The sequence below is a fragment of the Ailuropoda melanoleuca genome, chromosome X (assembly GCF_002007445.2).
Source record: "Ailuropoda melanoleuca isolate Jingjing chromosome X, ASM200744v2, whole genome shotgun sequence".
Lineage (NCBI taxonomy): Eukaryota > Metazoa > Chordata > Mammalia > Carnivora > Ursidae > Ailuropoda > Ailuropoda melanoleuca.
Window position 1 is genome coordinate 56,763,176 of NC_048238.1, and position 17,240 is coordinate 56,780,415.

The window sequence follows — 17,240 nt, forward strand, 5'->3', positions numbered from 1 at the left end:
CGTTACCTTGGAATTAACTTAACCAGAGACGTAAAGGACCTATATGCTAGAAACTATAGATCACTTTTGAAAGATATTGAGGAAGACATAAAAAGATGGGAAAATATTCCATGCTCATGGATCGGAAGAAGATACATAGTTAAAATGTCTATGCTACCCAGAGCAATCTACACTTTCAATGCCATCCCAATCAAAAAACCAATGACATTTTTCAAAGAACTGGAACAAACAGCACTTAAATTTTGTGGAACCAGAAAAGGCCCCGAATCGCCAAGGAACTGTTGAAAAAAACAAAGCTGGGGCATCACAATGCCGGATTTCGAGCTATACTACAAAGCTGTGATCACAAAGACAGCATGGTACTGGCACAAAAACAGACACATCGACCAATGGAACAGAATAGAGAACCCAGAAATGGACCCTCGGCTCTTTGGGCAACTAATCTTTGATAAAGCAGGAAAAAACATCCGGTGGAAAAAAGACAGTCTCTTCAATAAATGGTGCTGGGAAAATTGGACAGCTACATGCAAAAGAATGAAACTTGACCACTCTCTCACACCATACACAAAGATAAACTCCAAATGGATGAAAGACCTCAATGTGAGACAGGAATCCATCAAAATCCTAGAGGAGAACATAGGCAGCAACCTCTATGACATCGGCCAAAGCAACCTTTTTCATGACACATCTCCAAAGGCAAGAGAAACAAAAGATAAAATGAACTTGTGGGACTTCCTCAAGATAAAAAGCTTCTGTACAGCAAAGGAAACAGTCAACAAAACTAAGAGGCAGCCCGAGGAATGGGAGAAGATATTTGCAAATGACACTACAGATAAAAGATGGTATACAAGATCCTCAAAGAGCTACTCTCACTCAATACACAAGAAAAAAATAAACAAATCATAAAATGGGCAGAAGATATGAACAGACACTTTTCCAATGAAGACATACAAATGGCCAACAGACACATGAAAAAATATTCAAAATCATTAGCCATCAGGGACATTCAAAGCAAAACCACACTGAGATACCACCTTACGCCAGTTAGAATGGCGATAATTGACAAGGCAAGAAACAACAATTGCTGGAGAGGATGTGGAGAAAGGGGATCCCTCCTACATTGTTGGTGGGAATGCAAGTTGGTACAGCCACTCTGGAAAACAGTGTGGAGGTCCCTTCAAAAGTTAAAAATTGAGCTACCCTATGATCCAGCAATTGCACTACTGAGTATTTACCCCAAAGATACAGATGTAGTGAAGAGAAGGGCCATATGCACCCCAATGTTCATAGCAGCATTGTCCACAATAGCTAAATTGTGAAAGGAGCCGAGATGCCCTTCAACAGATGACTGGGTTAAGAAGATGTGGTGCATATATACAATGGAATATTACTCAGTCATCAGAAAGAACGATTACCCAACCTTTGCAGCAACATGGACGGGACTGGAGGAGATTATGGTAAGTGAATTAAGTCAAGCTGAGAAAGACAATTATCATATGGTTTCACTCATTTATGGAATATAAGAAGTAGGAAGAACGGTAGTAGAAGGAAGGGAAGGATGAAGGGGGCGTCAATAGAAGGGGGAATGAACCATGAGAGACTATGGACTCTGGGAAACAAACTGAGGGCTTCAGAGGCGAGGGTGTGGGGGATTGGGATAGGTCGGTGATGGGTATTAAGGAGGGCACATATTTTATGGTGCACTGTGTGTTATACGCAAATAATGAATCATGGAACATTACATCAAAAACTAGGGATGTACTGTGTGGTGACTAACATAACATAGTAAACAATTATTATAAAATAAATAAAATAAAAAATTAATAAATAAAAAACCAACAACCCAGAAACAGGGGCAAAGGAACGCAACAGACATTTCTCCAAGGACGATACAGAAATATCCAATAATCATGTGAAAAGATGTTCACCATTCTTTGTTATTAGCGAAATTTAAATCAAAACCATAAATGAGATACTATCTCCCACCCATTATGATGGCTATTAGAAAAAGAAAAAAACAGAAATTAACAAGTTTTGGTGAAAATGTAGAAAAACTAGAAGCCTGGTGCACTGGGAAAACAATGTGATAGTGCCTCTAAAAGTTAAACATAGAATTAGCAGATGATCCACCAATTCCATATTTCAGATTTTAACCAAACGATATAAAAGGAGGGACTAAAATATTTCTACACCCACATTCACACCACCATTACTCAAAATAGCCTAAGATGGAAACAACCCAAATGTCCATCAACAAATGCATACATAAACAAAATGTGATGTATACAAACAAGAGAATATTATTTAGCATTAAAAAGATAAGAAATTGTGATATAGTCTAGAACATGTATGAACCTTGAAAACACTGTCAGTGAAATCAAGCAGACACAAAAGGACAAATACTGTATGACTCCACTTAGATGAAGTTACAAGGTGCTGGGTACAGAGTTTCCAATTTTGAATTTAATTAAGACCACTGAAATATACACTTAGAAATGGTTAAAAGGATCATTTTTTAAAAAAAAAGACACACACCCACCCACCGAGAACATGAATCAATCATGTTACGGATTGATTCCATACTCACAGAGTGAAACATATTACAGAAAATTTCTACTTCACATAATCCTGATTATATAAGAAATGAATTTGCTAACATCACTTCTGGAAGAAATTTACTCACACGAGTCATTATTCAGGATAAAATGTTTTTATGTCCTCAGAAAATAGAACACCCCTCATCAACTTTATAGTCCCAAGAGTGTAAAATAATGAAAAAGAGCAACTTAAAATTTCCATCAGATTTAGTTAAGGAACAGAAAAAAAATTGATAATGGGTCATACTCCTTCTGCATACTTATACATTCATTAAGTCAATTCTTCCACAAAGGTGTTAAAATGTAAATAAACCAGAAGTAAACTAATGAATGGAATGCAGAAAAGGAGGTAACATATTTACTACACTCTACTGTACTTATAATTCAAGCACATAATAAATGTCATTACCTTGTTTTCACTAGATGAGTCTTCTTGAACCTTAATACGTCGCCTTTTCTTTTTCTGTTTATAACTCCGCTGATTTTCTTCCAACTCTGCTTTCTTTGCAGACCTAAAGAACATTTAAAATGCAAAATGAAATACTTCATGATGAATTTCCTTAAATTAATTACATACTATTCTACAGCTACTTTACCTTTGGGTACATTCCTAAAAAAGACAAGGAAAACAAAAAGTAAAAAATCTTCACTACATAACCCTTAATTTTAATCCAATGACCAACACTTTAAGTTATTCAGAGGGGAGTTTTGGCATTGGTTTTAAGATGGATGAGGGCACCTAGGTGGCTCAATCAGTCATAATCTCAGGGTCATGGGATCCAGCCCCATATGAAGTCTGCTTTAAATTCTCCTTCTCCCCTTACCCCTAACTCGCTCACTCTTTAAAATAAATTACAAATTTAAAAAAAAAGATGGATAGAGGGCCTTTAGAAATATTAATAGCCAATATACAAATGAAAAATATTCACCATCTCTTAGGAAAAAAGGCAGATTATAAAGGCTAGATACTGTTTTCTTCATATGAGTGCACATACATTAAAAAAAGTAATCAGTAACAACTTTTGGCAAAAAAAGTACTTCTGGCCTTAGAAACTGGTATACAAAGTTACATATATAAAGAGAGTACATTCAGGTTATAAATAACAATAACAAACATAAAGATCAATGAAAGAGAAATGTGAGCCCAGAAATAAAACATCACATTTGTCATCAACTGATTTTCCACAAGTGTTAAGAAAATGCAACAGGTTAAAAAAAAATCTTTTTAATAAATGGTGCTGAGACAACTAGTTATCTACATGCAAAGGAATGAAGTTAGACCCCTATCTTATATATAAAAATTAACTCAAAATGGATCATAATCCCCCAAAGTTATATGTTCTACCTAACAGACTATTCACTATTTCATTGTTGAAAAAGTGAAAACACGGTTATTTACATATTATGTTGGGGGAGAAAAAAATGAGCTCTATAAGACAGTTTCAAAATATGTATGACAGGAGGGAGTTAAGATGGAAGAATAATAGAAGGACCCTAGGCTTGCCTCACCCCTCAAACACAGGTAAATAATTATCAAATCATTCTGAATATCCAAGGAATAGACCTGAAGACTGGAACAAACAGCACAATTAGAGGGAGAGAAGAGGGCACATTCGGGAAGATAGAAAGTGTGGAGAGGTGGTTTAGCAGAGAAATGTATCATGGGTGCTGCAGAGGGGAGGAAGAGAAAGGAGAGAGAGAGCAGAGCACACAGGGATACGCACAAGATGAATATTTCCTCAAAGCCACTGGCTGGGAACATGAAAGGGGTTGATTTTCATGAGTTTTTGCAACCAGAGGGGCTCAAAGACTAGAGTTTTAAAGGTCCCTGGGCTTGGCTGGGATAGAGACCTGAGGGCGCTGCCCTACTCCTAGACAAAAGGCAGGCAAGCAAGCAACTCGCAGGCAAATAACGCAATCTGAAGATCCCCTAAAGTGCAATGGGAGACACTGTTTCCTCCTCTTGGAGTGCATTTATGAGAGGTGCCATTGCATGTCTGGGGAGAAAAGAACCGGCGGGCACCATCCCCCACACCGCACACCTCAGCATAGGCACAGACAGACCGGCTGAGAGAAGCTAACCTGTACGCTGGATGTTTGGCCTGATTTGCTCCAAATCCGAACGACTGCCCTTCTGGGTCAAACCTGCATTAGTTCAGGCATGGCAAGACCCTCTCACAGAAGACCACTGCAGATCCCCACTACACCAGGTCCCTAAAGTCTGGAATTTAAAAAGTCAGCAGGCTTAGCTGGGATAGAGCCCAAAGTGCACTGCACTACTCCAGGCAGGCAAGCAAACTGCAGACAGTGTGAAAACAATGATCTGAAAAACACCTAGGATGCACGAGGGGGAATTACTCTTCTGGGAGCGCTTCACTGAGAGCAGCAAGTACAGACTCCCCTCTACGAGGACAAAAGACATGGCTGACATTATTTCCCTTCCCCACCCCTCAGCATAAACCAACTTTAAGAAATAGTACAGCACCAACAGTGGTTACCTAACCTGCTTGTACCAATTCTCACACCCCTGAGCTACACTGTTACTGCTTTTCTCAGGCAAGCATCACTAAGGACCAGCGCAGTAGACCCCTTCCCCAGAAGACCAGCATAAACCCAGGCACGCAAGACATCTACTTACCATAGAGTGCTGCAAAGCTTCCACTCTACTGGAAATAGCTTCAGGTCTCTTTTAGAAAGCAGACCAAAGCACACCTAGTTAAAACTTGCCACACTCTGACCACGCTCCAAACACCAGACAAGGAGAACCTCTACAGACAACTAAACCAAGGGATAGAGCAGCCAAAATCTAGCAGCAGAGTGGATGCAGCACATATCAGAGACCCTTCCTGAACCACCAGGCCCTTGACAGTATATGACCTCCTCTTCATAAAGCCATTACTCTCAGGAGCAGGAAACATAACAGGCTTTTCTAACACAGAGAAGACAGAAACCTAGACAAAATGCCAAGAGACAGAGAAATTCATCCCAAAAGGGAAAAAAAAAAAAAAACAAGAAAAGGTCATGGACAGAGATCTAATTGAAACAGATATAATTAATATGATGGAGAATTTAAAGCAACAATCATAAAGATACTCAATGGACTTCAGAAAAACATGGAAAACATCAGGGAGACCCTTACCACAGAAATAAAAAAAGATAAAAAGCCAATTAGTCAGAAATGAAAATGTAGTAACTGAGATTCAAAACAGACTGGATGTAATTACCACAAGGATGGAAGAAACAGACGTAGAAACAAGTCATAGAGAACATAGAACTATGGAAAATAATGAAGCTTTACAAAAGAGAGGAAGAATAATGATGGATCACGAGTAGACTTAGGGAATGTAGTGACTCCATCAAATGTAATAACATTTGTGTCATGGGAGTCCCAGAAGAAAAGAAATTAAAGGGGGCAGAAGGTATATCTGAGAAAATAATAGATGAAAACACACATACAGAGGAGGCACAAAGAATTCCCATCAACATCAACAAAAGCAGGATTACAAGACATACTGAAGTTAAATTTGTAAAATACAGTGACAAAGAAAAACTCCTAAAAGCAGGAAGACAAAAGAAGTCCCAAACTTACAAGAGAAGACCCAAAAGGACAGCAGCAGATCTTTCCACAGAAACCTGACAGGCCAGAAGTCAGTGGCATGATATAAAAATGTGCTGAAGGGGAAGAATATGCAAACAAGAATACTCTATCCACCAAGGCTATCATTTAGAAGAGAAAGAGAGATAAAGAGTATCCCAAACGAACAAAAATTAAAGGAGTTCATAACCACTAAAAGAGCTCAGAAAGAAATTTAAAGGGGGACTTTTTGAGTGAGAAAAAAAAAGACCAAAAACGACAAAGACTAGAAAGGGATGGAAAAAATCTCCAGAAACAACAAAAGAAGTAATACAAAGGCACAGAATTCGTATCTATCAATAACTGCTCTGAATGTAAATGTACTAAATGGTCCAATCAAAAGACAGGATGTCAGGGTGGATAATAAAACAAGATCCATCTGTGTGCTGCCTACAAGAGTCATTTTAGACCATAAGACCCCTGCAGATTGAAAATGAGGGGATGGAAAAACATTTTTCTTGCAAATGGATGTCAAAGAAAGCCAGAGAAACAATACTTATATCAAGCAAACTAGACTTGAAACCAAGACTATAACAAGAGATAAAGAAGGGCCTTATATCATAATTAAGGGGCCTATCAAATAAGAAGCTCTAACATTTATAAATATTTATGTCCCCAACTTGGGAGCACCCAAATATATAAAACAATTAATAACAAACATAAAGAAACTCATTGACAACAATACAATAATACTAGAGGATGTTAACACCCACTTAAATCAATGGACAGATCACCTAAGCAGAACATCAACAAAGAAACAGTGGCTTTGAATGACACAGAGAACCAGATGGACTTAATAGATACATTCAGAACATTTCATCCTGAAGCAGAATACACATTCCTTTCAAGTGTACATGAGACATTTTACAGAATAGATCACATACTAGATCACAAATCAGTACTCAATTAGTAAAGAAAGACTGAGATCACATAATGCATCTTCTCTGACCACAGCTATGAAACTTAAAGTCAACAAGAAAAAATTCAGAAAGACCACAAACACAAGGTTAAAGAACATCCTACTAAAGAATGAACGGGTCCACCAGGAAATTAAAAAAGAAATAAAAAAAAATACATGGAAACAAATGACAATGAAAACACAACAGTCCAAAACTTCTGGGATGCACCAAAAGCAGTCATAAGAGGGAAGTACATAGCAATACAGGCCCACCTCAAGAAGCAAGAAAAATCTCAAATAAACAACCTAAATTTACACCTAATGGATCGAGAAAAAGAACAACAAATGAAGCCTAAAGCCAGCAGAAGAAGAGAAATAATAAAGATCAGAATAGAAATAAATGACAAAGAAACAAAAAAATACAGCTGAAAAGACTAAAACCAGCAGGCACCTGGGTGGCGCAGTCGTTAAGCATCTGCCTTTGGCTCAAGGCGTGATCCCAGCATTATGGGATCGAGCCCCACATCAGGCTCCTCTGCTGGGAGCCTGCTTCTTCCTCTCCCACTCCCCCTGCTTGTGTTCCCTCTCTCGCTGGCTATCTCTGTCAAATAAATAAATAAAATCTCAAAAAAAAAAAAGACTAAAACCAGAAGGTGGTTCTTTGAAAAAATTAATAAAATTGATAAACCCAGAGCCAGACTTATCAAAAAGAAAAGAAAATGGATCCAAATAAACAAACTCACAAATGAGAGAAGAGAAATAACCAAAGCCACAGAATTACAATTATAAGAGAATATTATGAAAAATTATATGCCAAAAAATTGGGCAATCTGGAAGAAATGGATAAATTCCTAGAAACATATAAACTACCAAAACTAAAGCAAGAAGAAATAGAAAACTTGAACAGACCAATAATCAGCAAAGAAATTGAATCAGTACTCAAAAATCTCCCAACAAACAGAAGTCCAGGGCCAGATGGCTACACAGGGGAATTCTACCAAATGATTAAGAGTTAATGCCTATTCTTCTTTTATTTATTTATTTATTTATTTATTAAATTTTTTAAACAATATTTGTTTTGTTATCTTAGTCACCATACAGTACATCCCCAGTTCTTGATGCAATGTTCCATGCTTCATTACTTGCATGTAACACCCAGTGCACCATGTAATATGTGCCCTCCTTAATACCCATCACCGGCCTATCCCAATCCCCCACCCCCCTCCCCTCTGAAGCCCTCAGTTTGTTTCCCAGAGTGCACAGTCTCTCGTGGTTCATTCCCCCTTCTGTTTAACCCCCCTTTCATTCTTCCCTTCCTTCTCCTACCGATCTTCCTATTTCTTATATTCCATAAATGAGTGAAACCATATGATAACTGTCTTTCTCTGCTTGACTTATTTCGCTTAGCATAATCTCCTCCAGTCCCGTCCATGTTGCTGCAAATATTGGGTAATCGTTCTTTCTGATGGCTGAGGAATATTCCATTGTATATATGGACCACATCTTCTTAATCCAGTCATCTGTTGAAGGGCATCTCAGCTCCTTCCATGATTTAGCTATTGTGGACAATTAATGCCTATTCTTCTGAAACTATTCCAAAACATAGAAATGGAAGAAAAACTATCAAATTCATTCTATGAGACCAATATTATTATGATACCAAAACAAGACAAAGACTCCACTAAAACAGAAAACCACATGTAGGCCAATATCCCTGATGAATACGGATGCAAAAATTCTCAACAAACTACCAGCAAATCTAATCCAACAGTACATTAAAAGACTCACTGACCATGATCAAGTGGAATTTATTAATGGACTGGAGGGGTGATTCAACATTCACAAACTGATCAACATGCATTCATGATAAAAACCTTCAACAAAGTAGGGATACAGGGAACATATCTCAACATCATAAGGGCCATACATGAAAAACCCACACCTAATATCATCCTCAGTGGGGGAAAAACTGAGAGCTTTTCCTCTATGGTCAGGAAGAAGACAGGGATGTCCACTCTTACCGCTGGTATTTTAACATTGCACTGGAAGTCCTAGCCTCAGCAATCAGAGAACAAAAGGAATGAAGACATCCAAATCAGCAAAGAAGTCAAAATTTCCGTATCTGCAGATGACATGATACTCTACATAGAAAACCTGAAAGACTCCACCAAAAACCTGCTAGAACTGATACACGAATTGAATAAAGTCACAGGATAAAATCAGCATACAGAAATCATTAACGAAGCAGCGGAAAGGGAAATCGAGGAATCAAGCCCATTTACAACTGCACCAAAAATAGTAAGATACCTGGGAATAAATGTAACCAAAGAGGTAAAAGACCTGTACTCTGATAACTATAAAACACTGATGAAAGAAACTGAAGATGCCAAAAAGAAATGGAAAAATATTCCATGCTAATAGACTGAAAGAACAAATATTGTTAAAATGTCTACACTAACCAAAGCAACCTACATTTAATGCAATCCCTATCAAATACCAGTGGCATTTTTCAGAGCTAGAACAAACAATCCTAAAATTTGTATGGAACCACAAAAGACCCTGAATAGCCAAAGCAATCCTGAATAAGAAAATCAAAGCTGCAGGCATCATGATTCCAGACGTCAAGCTGTATTACAAAGCGCAGTCATCATGACAGTGGAGTACTAGCACAAAAACAGACACATAGATCAATGGAATGGAACAGAAAACCCAGAAATGACCCCACAACTATATGGTCAACTAATCTTCAACAAAGCACCAAAGACTATCTAATGGAAAAAAGACTGTTCTCAAAAACTGGTGGGAAAACTGGACAGCCACATGAAGAAGAATGAAACTGGACCACTTTCTTACACCATACACAAAAATTCAAAGTGGATGAAAGACCCAAATGTGAGAAAGGAGAGGAGAACACAGGCAGTAACCTTGCCATCGGCTGTAGTAACTTCTTACTACAGAAAGGTCTCCTGACGCAAGGGAAACAAAAGCAAAAATAAACTATTGGGACTTCATCAAGATAAAAAGCTTCTGCATAGTGAAAGAAACCATCAACAATAAAAAAGCAACCTTTGGATTGTGAGAAGATATTTGCAAATGACATCGGATAAAGGGTTTGTAACCAAAATACATAAAGAACTTATAAAACTCAACACCCCAAAAACAAATAATCCAGTTTAAAAATGGGCAGAAGACATGTATAGATATCTTTCCAAAGACATACAGACGGCCATCAGACACATGAAAAGATACTCATCATCACTCATTATCAGGAAAATACGAATCAAAATTACAATGAGATATCAGCTCACACCAGTCAGAATGGCTAACGTTAACAACACAGGAAACAACAGATGTTCCCGAGGATGTGGAAGAAAGGCAAACCCTCTTAGACTATTGGTGGGAATGCAAACTTGTGCAGCCACTCTAGAGAACAGTATGGAGGCTCCTCAGAAAGTTAAAAATAGAACTACCCAATGATCCAGCATATGCACTACTAAGTATTTACCCAAAGGATAAAAAATACTGATTCAAAGGGATACCTACACCCCCACAGTTTATTGCAGCACTATCAATAATAGCCAAATTATATAAAAAGCCCAAATGCCCCCCCATCTGATGAATGGATAAAGAAGACTTGGTGTGTGTGTGTGTGTGTGTATATATTATATGTATACATATATATAATGAAATATTAGTCATCAAAAAGAATGAAATCTTGCCATTTGCAATGACATGTCTGGAGGTAGAGAATATTATGCTAAGCAAAATAAGTCAATCAGAGAAAGACAAATACCACATGATTTCACTCATATGTGTAATTTAAGAAACAAAACAGATGAACATAGGGAGAAAAAAAAAGAGGCAAACCAGAAAAGAGACCCCTGAATGCAGAGAACAGACTGATGGTTACTAGAGGGGAGGTGGGCCGGGGGATTGGTTAAGTGGGTGATGGGTATTAAGGAAGTCACTTGTTATGATGAGGAGCACTGGGTGTTATATGTAAGTGATGAATCACTAAATTTACATCTGAAACTAATGTTACACCATATGTTAACTGGAATTTAAATAAAACTTTAGAAAAAGAGGGGCGCCTGGGTGGCACAGCGGTTAAGCGTCTGCCTTCGGCTCAGGGCGTGATCCCGGCGTTATGGGATCGAGCCCCACATCAGGCTCCTCTGCTATGAGCCTGCTTCTTCCTCTCCCACTCCCCCTGCTTGTGTTCCCTCTCTCACTGGCTGTCTCTATCTCTGTCAAATAAATAAAATCTTTAAAAAAAAAAAACTTTAGAAAAAGAAAACTTTAGAAAAAGAAAAAAGATGAAAATACATATGACAAAAGTCTTAAAATTCTACAACTTGGACTCAACATCACTTTTAGTAATTTACTCTAAGAGAAGTAATCAAATGAGTATGTCAGTATACCCATATGCATAAATATGTGTGTATATATAACAATGTGTAATAAAAATATTTCTGTATCTCTATTGTGTGTGTATACAGTTTTTTTTTTAAGATTTCTTTATTGGGGGGGGGGCAGAGGGAGACAGAGAGAAAGTCCCAAGTTGACTCTGCCCTGAGTGCAGAGCCTGATGTGGAGCTTGATCTCACTACCCTGAGATCACAACCTGAGCCAAAACCAAGAGTCGGAGGCTTACCCGACTGCACCACCCAGGTGCCCCTACAAATATTTTCATGACAATAGTATTTATACTAGAAAATACTAAGAACTATCTAAACATATAAACCTAGAAGCTTATTTTAATAAAATTTCCTAAAGATTATAGGGAAAAAAAGGATCAAAGTCCTACATATAATAGGTAAAACTATAAAATTTGTCAATGAAAAGAATGATAAATCTATAGGACCTTGGATTAGGCAATGGATTCTGATATGGGTCTTGTATCCAGAATATATAAAGCACTGTTATGAATCAACAATAAAAAGACAACACAATTAAAAATTGGGAAAAGAATTTAGACAGATGGTTCTCCAAATAAGATATACAAATGGCTAGTAAGGACATGCAAAAATGCTCAACATCATTATTCATTTGGGAAAAGTAAATCGAAATCACGAGATGCCACCACATACCCACTAGGTTGGCTATAATCAATAATAATAATAATAATAAAAATTTGTGAATATGTGCAGAAATCTGGTGCATTGCTGGTGGAAATGTAAAATGATAGGCCACTGAGCAAAACAGTCTGACAGTTACCTCAGAAAGTTGGGCACAGTGTTACCACATAACCAACAATTCCACTCACATATTCCTATGAATAAATATGAAAACATATGACTATGCAAAAAATCATACACAAATGTTCACAGTGGCATTATTTATAACAGCCAAAAAATGGAAACAATCCAAATGTATATCAACAGATGAAAAATGGGTAAATAAAATACAGTATCATCTATACAATGGAATATTATTCAGCCATTAAAAGTAATAAAATAGCCAGGTAACCACAAAAGATGGCCACTAGGAAGCTCCAGGCTCTTGTTCTCCCACAGAAACACAGAACAAACAACATATGGTAAAAAGTAACTTTATGAGAGCTCTATAATCCAGTCAAGAAACTTTAGCTACTAAGTGAACACCTAACCAAAAGTCACACTTAAAATGGTTGGATATTTTGTAGTGTTTCTGCTCATACTTGTACCCTCTTTCCTGCTCAGCTCAAGGTCAGCAGGAAGCCGCCCAATTCTCAGCTCCTCCACAAGGAAGGAAGGTAAAGAGTGAAACTTGCTTGCAACGTTCTGGCTTTTCTAAGGGCTGCCCAAGGGGCAGGATTCTGTCTCCCTCAACTCAGAGCACACAAAAGCACATGAAAAGAGGCTCAACATCACTAACCATTAGGGAAAATACAAATCAAAACCACAATGAGATACCACCTCACAGTGTTTAGGGTTGTTAGATCCCTCCCACCCCATAAAAAACAGAAAAGAACAAGTGTTGGTGAGGATGTAGAAAGAGTAGAATCTTTATGTGCTGTTGGTAAGAATGCAAAATGGTACAGCCACTACGAAAAACAATGTGGCAGTTCTTCGGTGTTAAAATAGAATTACCATATATGATCCAGCAATTCCACTTCTGGGTATAAAACCAAAAGAACTGAAAGGAGGGACTGAAGAGATATTTGTACACCCATGTTCACAGCAGCATTATTCCCAATACCAAAAAACACAAGTAAGCCAAGTGTTCAATGATGCATAAAGAGATAAAATGTGGTACATGCACACAGTAGAACATTATTTAGCCTTAAAAAGGAAGGATACTGTGATACATGCTGCAGCATGGATGACACCTGAGGATACTGTACTAAGTAAAATAAGCCAGCCACAATAAGACAACAAATACTATATGATTCTACTTATATAAGGTACCCACAGGAGTCAAATTCATAGAGACAGAATGGTAGTTTCTTGAGGATGTGGGGAAGGGGGATTTATTGTTTAATGTGTAGTGTTTGTTTTGCAAGATTAAAAAAGTCACAGAGATTGGTTGCAGAATGATGTGAATGTACTTAACACTACTGAACTGTACACTCAATGCATAAGAGAGTAAAGTCTAGGTTACATGTATTTTATGATCATCTAAAAATATTTTAAAAAGATAAAAGTACTAATACAAGATAAGCATGAAGTTTGAAAACATTATGCTAACTGAAAGAATCCATTCATTAAAAAAATACTATATGAAACCAATCATATAAAATGTCCAGAATAGGCAAATCCATATACAAAGTAGATTAGCTTTTGCCAGGGAATGGACGGCAGGAAGAATGGGAAATGACTGCTAATGTACAGGGTTTCTTTCTGTGGTGGTAAAAATGTTCTCAAACTAGATAGTGGTGGTGGCTGAAGAACTTTATGAATATTCTAAAAACCACTGTATTCTACACTTGAAAATGGTGAGTTTTTGTGTTACGTGAATTCTCAGTTTTAAAAATCTCTCCTTGTATCCTACTGTTATTTCCCTAATGTGTAATATGTTGCTATACCCGAGGCACAACCTGGTAAGTGCTAATCTAAAAAGATCTCAAATGTTTTAATATTTACAAGTATTGACACCTATGCAGACACACATATCACATTCATACAAACACAAACAGCCCATTTGATAAACTATAAAAAGATAATATTATTCTGGGGGAAATACACTTGATCTTAGCAAAAAGGCCAAGATGCAATATTCTGGAGGAAACAAAAAAATTCTTAGAATGGTTAGTATTATCTAAAATAGTACACTAAGAAGTAAGCAGAATTTTAAAAAACTACTAATCTAGCTCAGTAGCTATGTGTATTAAGAGAACAAACAAATCTTAATTACTATAATACTAGTATACTAGAGTAAGACCAATAATTAGCATTCAGAGAACATTTACTATTTGTCAAGTAGGCATATTATAAACCCATTCAATGTCCACAGTAATCAATAAGGTAAGTACCATTGTAATCCCCCATTTTAAAGACAAGGAAACTGAAGCACAGTGTATTCATACAAAGAGCAAATAGTAAAGCCAGGAGGTAGTTTGTCAACACAGCCTCTTATTTACTACACTACAGCACCCCCCCATAACAACCAAAAAGTACAATCAAGAGTGTTTTTTCACACTGAAAGCCCACCTGGTTTACAACACATAATTAAACCATGTATGTTTATATGTACTCTTTTTAGTTTTCACAATTAGTATCAAATCAAAATATTAAATATTTTACTTTATTTGTAACAGCAACCTTTCTATAAATAATCAAAGCATGGTTATTCATATTAATTCTTACAATTTTTGAAAAAGTGATATAATATCTACCTTGTTCTGGGCCGTTGTTCATCTTCAGATTCACTAACTTCTTCACTAACTCCTGATTCCTGGAAATCAGAATCTTCAGAATCTTCACTGCTCACTTGAATAAAAAAAAAAAAAAAGTTACTAAATACTTCCCAAAAGAAATGCAATTCACTTAATTTGTCAATACCTTCACATTAAAACACAGACCACTGTGAGACTATCTATAGTATATACATTTGTGGATATTACACATCATACAGATTAGACCAGTTAATAACTCAAATAGCATATATAAAAATATTCCAATGTATTCCAACTATGGCTATAAAACTATGGTTCTATATTAAAATATAAGTATTGTGCATGAATTAACAAAAAGAGAATTCAACTATCAATCAAATAAATTCATTACTACCAAAGGTGAATAAAAAGAATTCTGATTATTCAAAACAAGCAAAGTAGGCTGACCAAGATGGAGTAAAGGCAAATACAGACTCTTCTGCCATTTGTGACACTAGAAACTATTAACAGAATACATAAAGTGACCTAAGAACTATGAAAAGGAAACAAGAGCAGGCAGACTGGGGACTGAAATAAAAACCTGAATAATGATCCCTAAAAACTGGGGTTGGGGCAGTGACTGTGAGTGTCATAGGTTTTTTCCTCCTGTCTTATCTGGTTTCAACAAGAAGGCAGGCTGAATTCCAAAACTATGCAGAGGGTGCTGACAGGAAAACTGGGAGAACCCCATTTCTAGCCACAGCACTGAGAAAAAGGAGCTGGGCCCTGCAAATCATGAGAATAAAGGAATCTCCAATTTTATTTTTTCTCTCAAAATTTTTATTTTTCTGTACCAAAACTGCCACTATGACACAGGTATCTAAAACCCCAGGAGAATACCCATCTTTCCGGCCAGAGGAAGCCAGGTAGGGAAAACACAAGATGAGCCTGAAATATCTTGTGGTGCCAGAAAGTAAAGCAGTGTTCAAAACATTATGAGGATAAATTCAAAGAACATGTGATTCAACTTGAAGGAGCTTCCCATAGCCAAAGCTGAAACAATGTGAGCTACAAAATGAACAACTGGAGTACAACTCATAGAATAAAATATCTATAAACCCATATTAATATAAGTAATGGGATAAATAAATAAGGGAATACAGACAGCCCTTTCTTACCATTACTGAATGTATAAGTGATGAAAGAAGTAGAAAATCACTACTAGATAAACATCACAGTAATTGCTTCAGGCAAGATGAATGCTAGAATTAGTGGGCTGAAGTATGATGAGAAACAGGATATCTGAATAGTCTCTCTCCACAAGATATTAATTCAATGTGAATAGAAAAATAGATATTTTTGCAGTGGAAAAATCCAGCAGACACCAACTGAAGCAAGCAATCAATATTAATATTACTAATAATGAGACCTATTATCATCATGTAACCTTGGCGTATGATACACTGAGAAAGATTAAATATCACTTTTGTGGTACTCTTGTCAAAATGCATAATAACCTCAATCCAACCATAAGAAAACATTAGACAAATACATATAGATGGACAGTCAAGAAAATAACTGACCAATACTCTTCAAAAGTGTCAAGATCATGAAAGAAAAGGAGAAACTGTCACATATCAGCGATTAAGGAGACATCACAACTAAAAGCAATGTGGTATCCTTCACTGGATTCTGGGGCAGAAAAGACTTTAGTGGGAAAACTCATAATAAGCAAATAAGGTCTGTACTTTACTTCAGAGGTCAGAAAACATTTTATGTGAGAAGTCTGATGGTAAATATTTTCAGCTTTGTAGGCTATACAGTCTCTGTGGCAACTACTTATCTCTACTCAACTTTGCCACCAAAAACACAGGAAAGCAGTGGTGAGTAAGTAAGTGAGTAAGTATAATGTGGTTCAGGTATAGCCTTCAGGTATAGTTAGCCAATCCCCAGTTTAACTAATTACTATTGTATCAATGTTAATTGTCTGGTTTTGGTTACCATACCATAGTAAGTTTAAAGTGTTAAATTAGGGAAGCTGAGTAGAAGGTATATAGGAACTCTATACTATTTTTACATTTCATTAAACCAAAAATTCCAAAAAAAAATTGCCGAATGGGAAGAAATCAGAGAGGGAGACAAACCATGACAGACTCTGGCCTCGGGAAACAAACTGAGTGTTACAGAAGGGAGGGGCGTGGGGGAAGGGATAACCGGGTGATGGGTATCAAGGATGGCACGTGACGTGATGAGTACTGGGTGTTATACGTAACTAATGAATCACTGAACACTACATCAGAAATTAATGATGTACTG

At 36.9% G+C, this 17,240-nt stretch overlaps 1 protein-coding gene across 8 annotated transcripts in view; it reads right to left on the minus strand.

The window, feature by feature from the left end:
* Positions 1 to 17,240, minus strand: part of ATRX (ATRX chromatin remodeler) — a 310,799-nt gene that overhangs the window by 171,151 nt on the left and 122,408 nt on the right. For all 8 annotated transcript variants that reach the window (XM_034649523.1, XM_019809464.2, XM_019809463.2 and 5 more), the window contains 2 exons: positions 14,946 to 15,039; positions 3,007 to 3,109 (listed from right to left, as the gene is read on the minus strand). In XM_034649523.1, the coding sequence (XP_034505414.1) occupies positions 3,007 to 3,109; positions 14,946 to 15,039 (197 nt within the window). The remainder of the gene's footprint in view (positions 1 to 3,006; positions 3,110 to 14,945; positions 15,040 to 17,240) is intronic.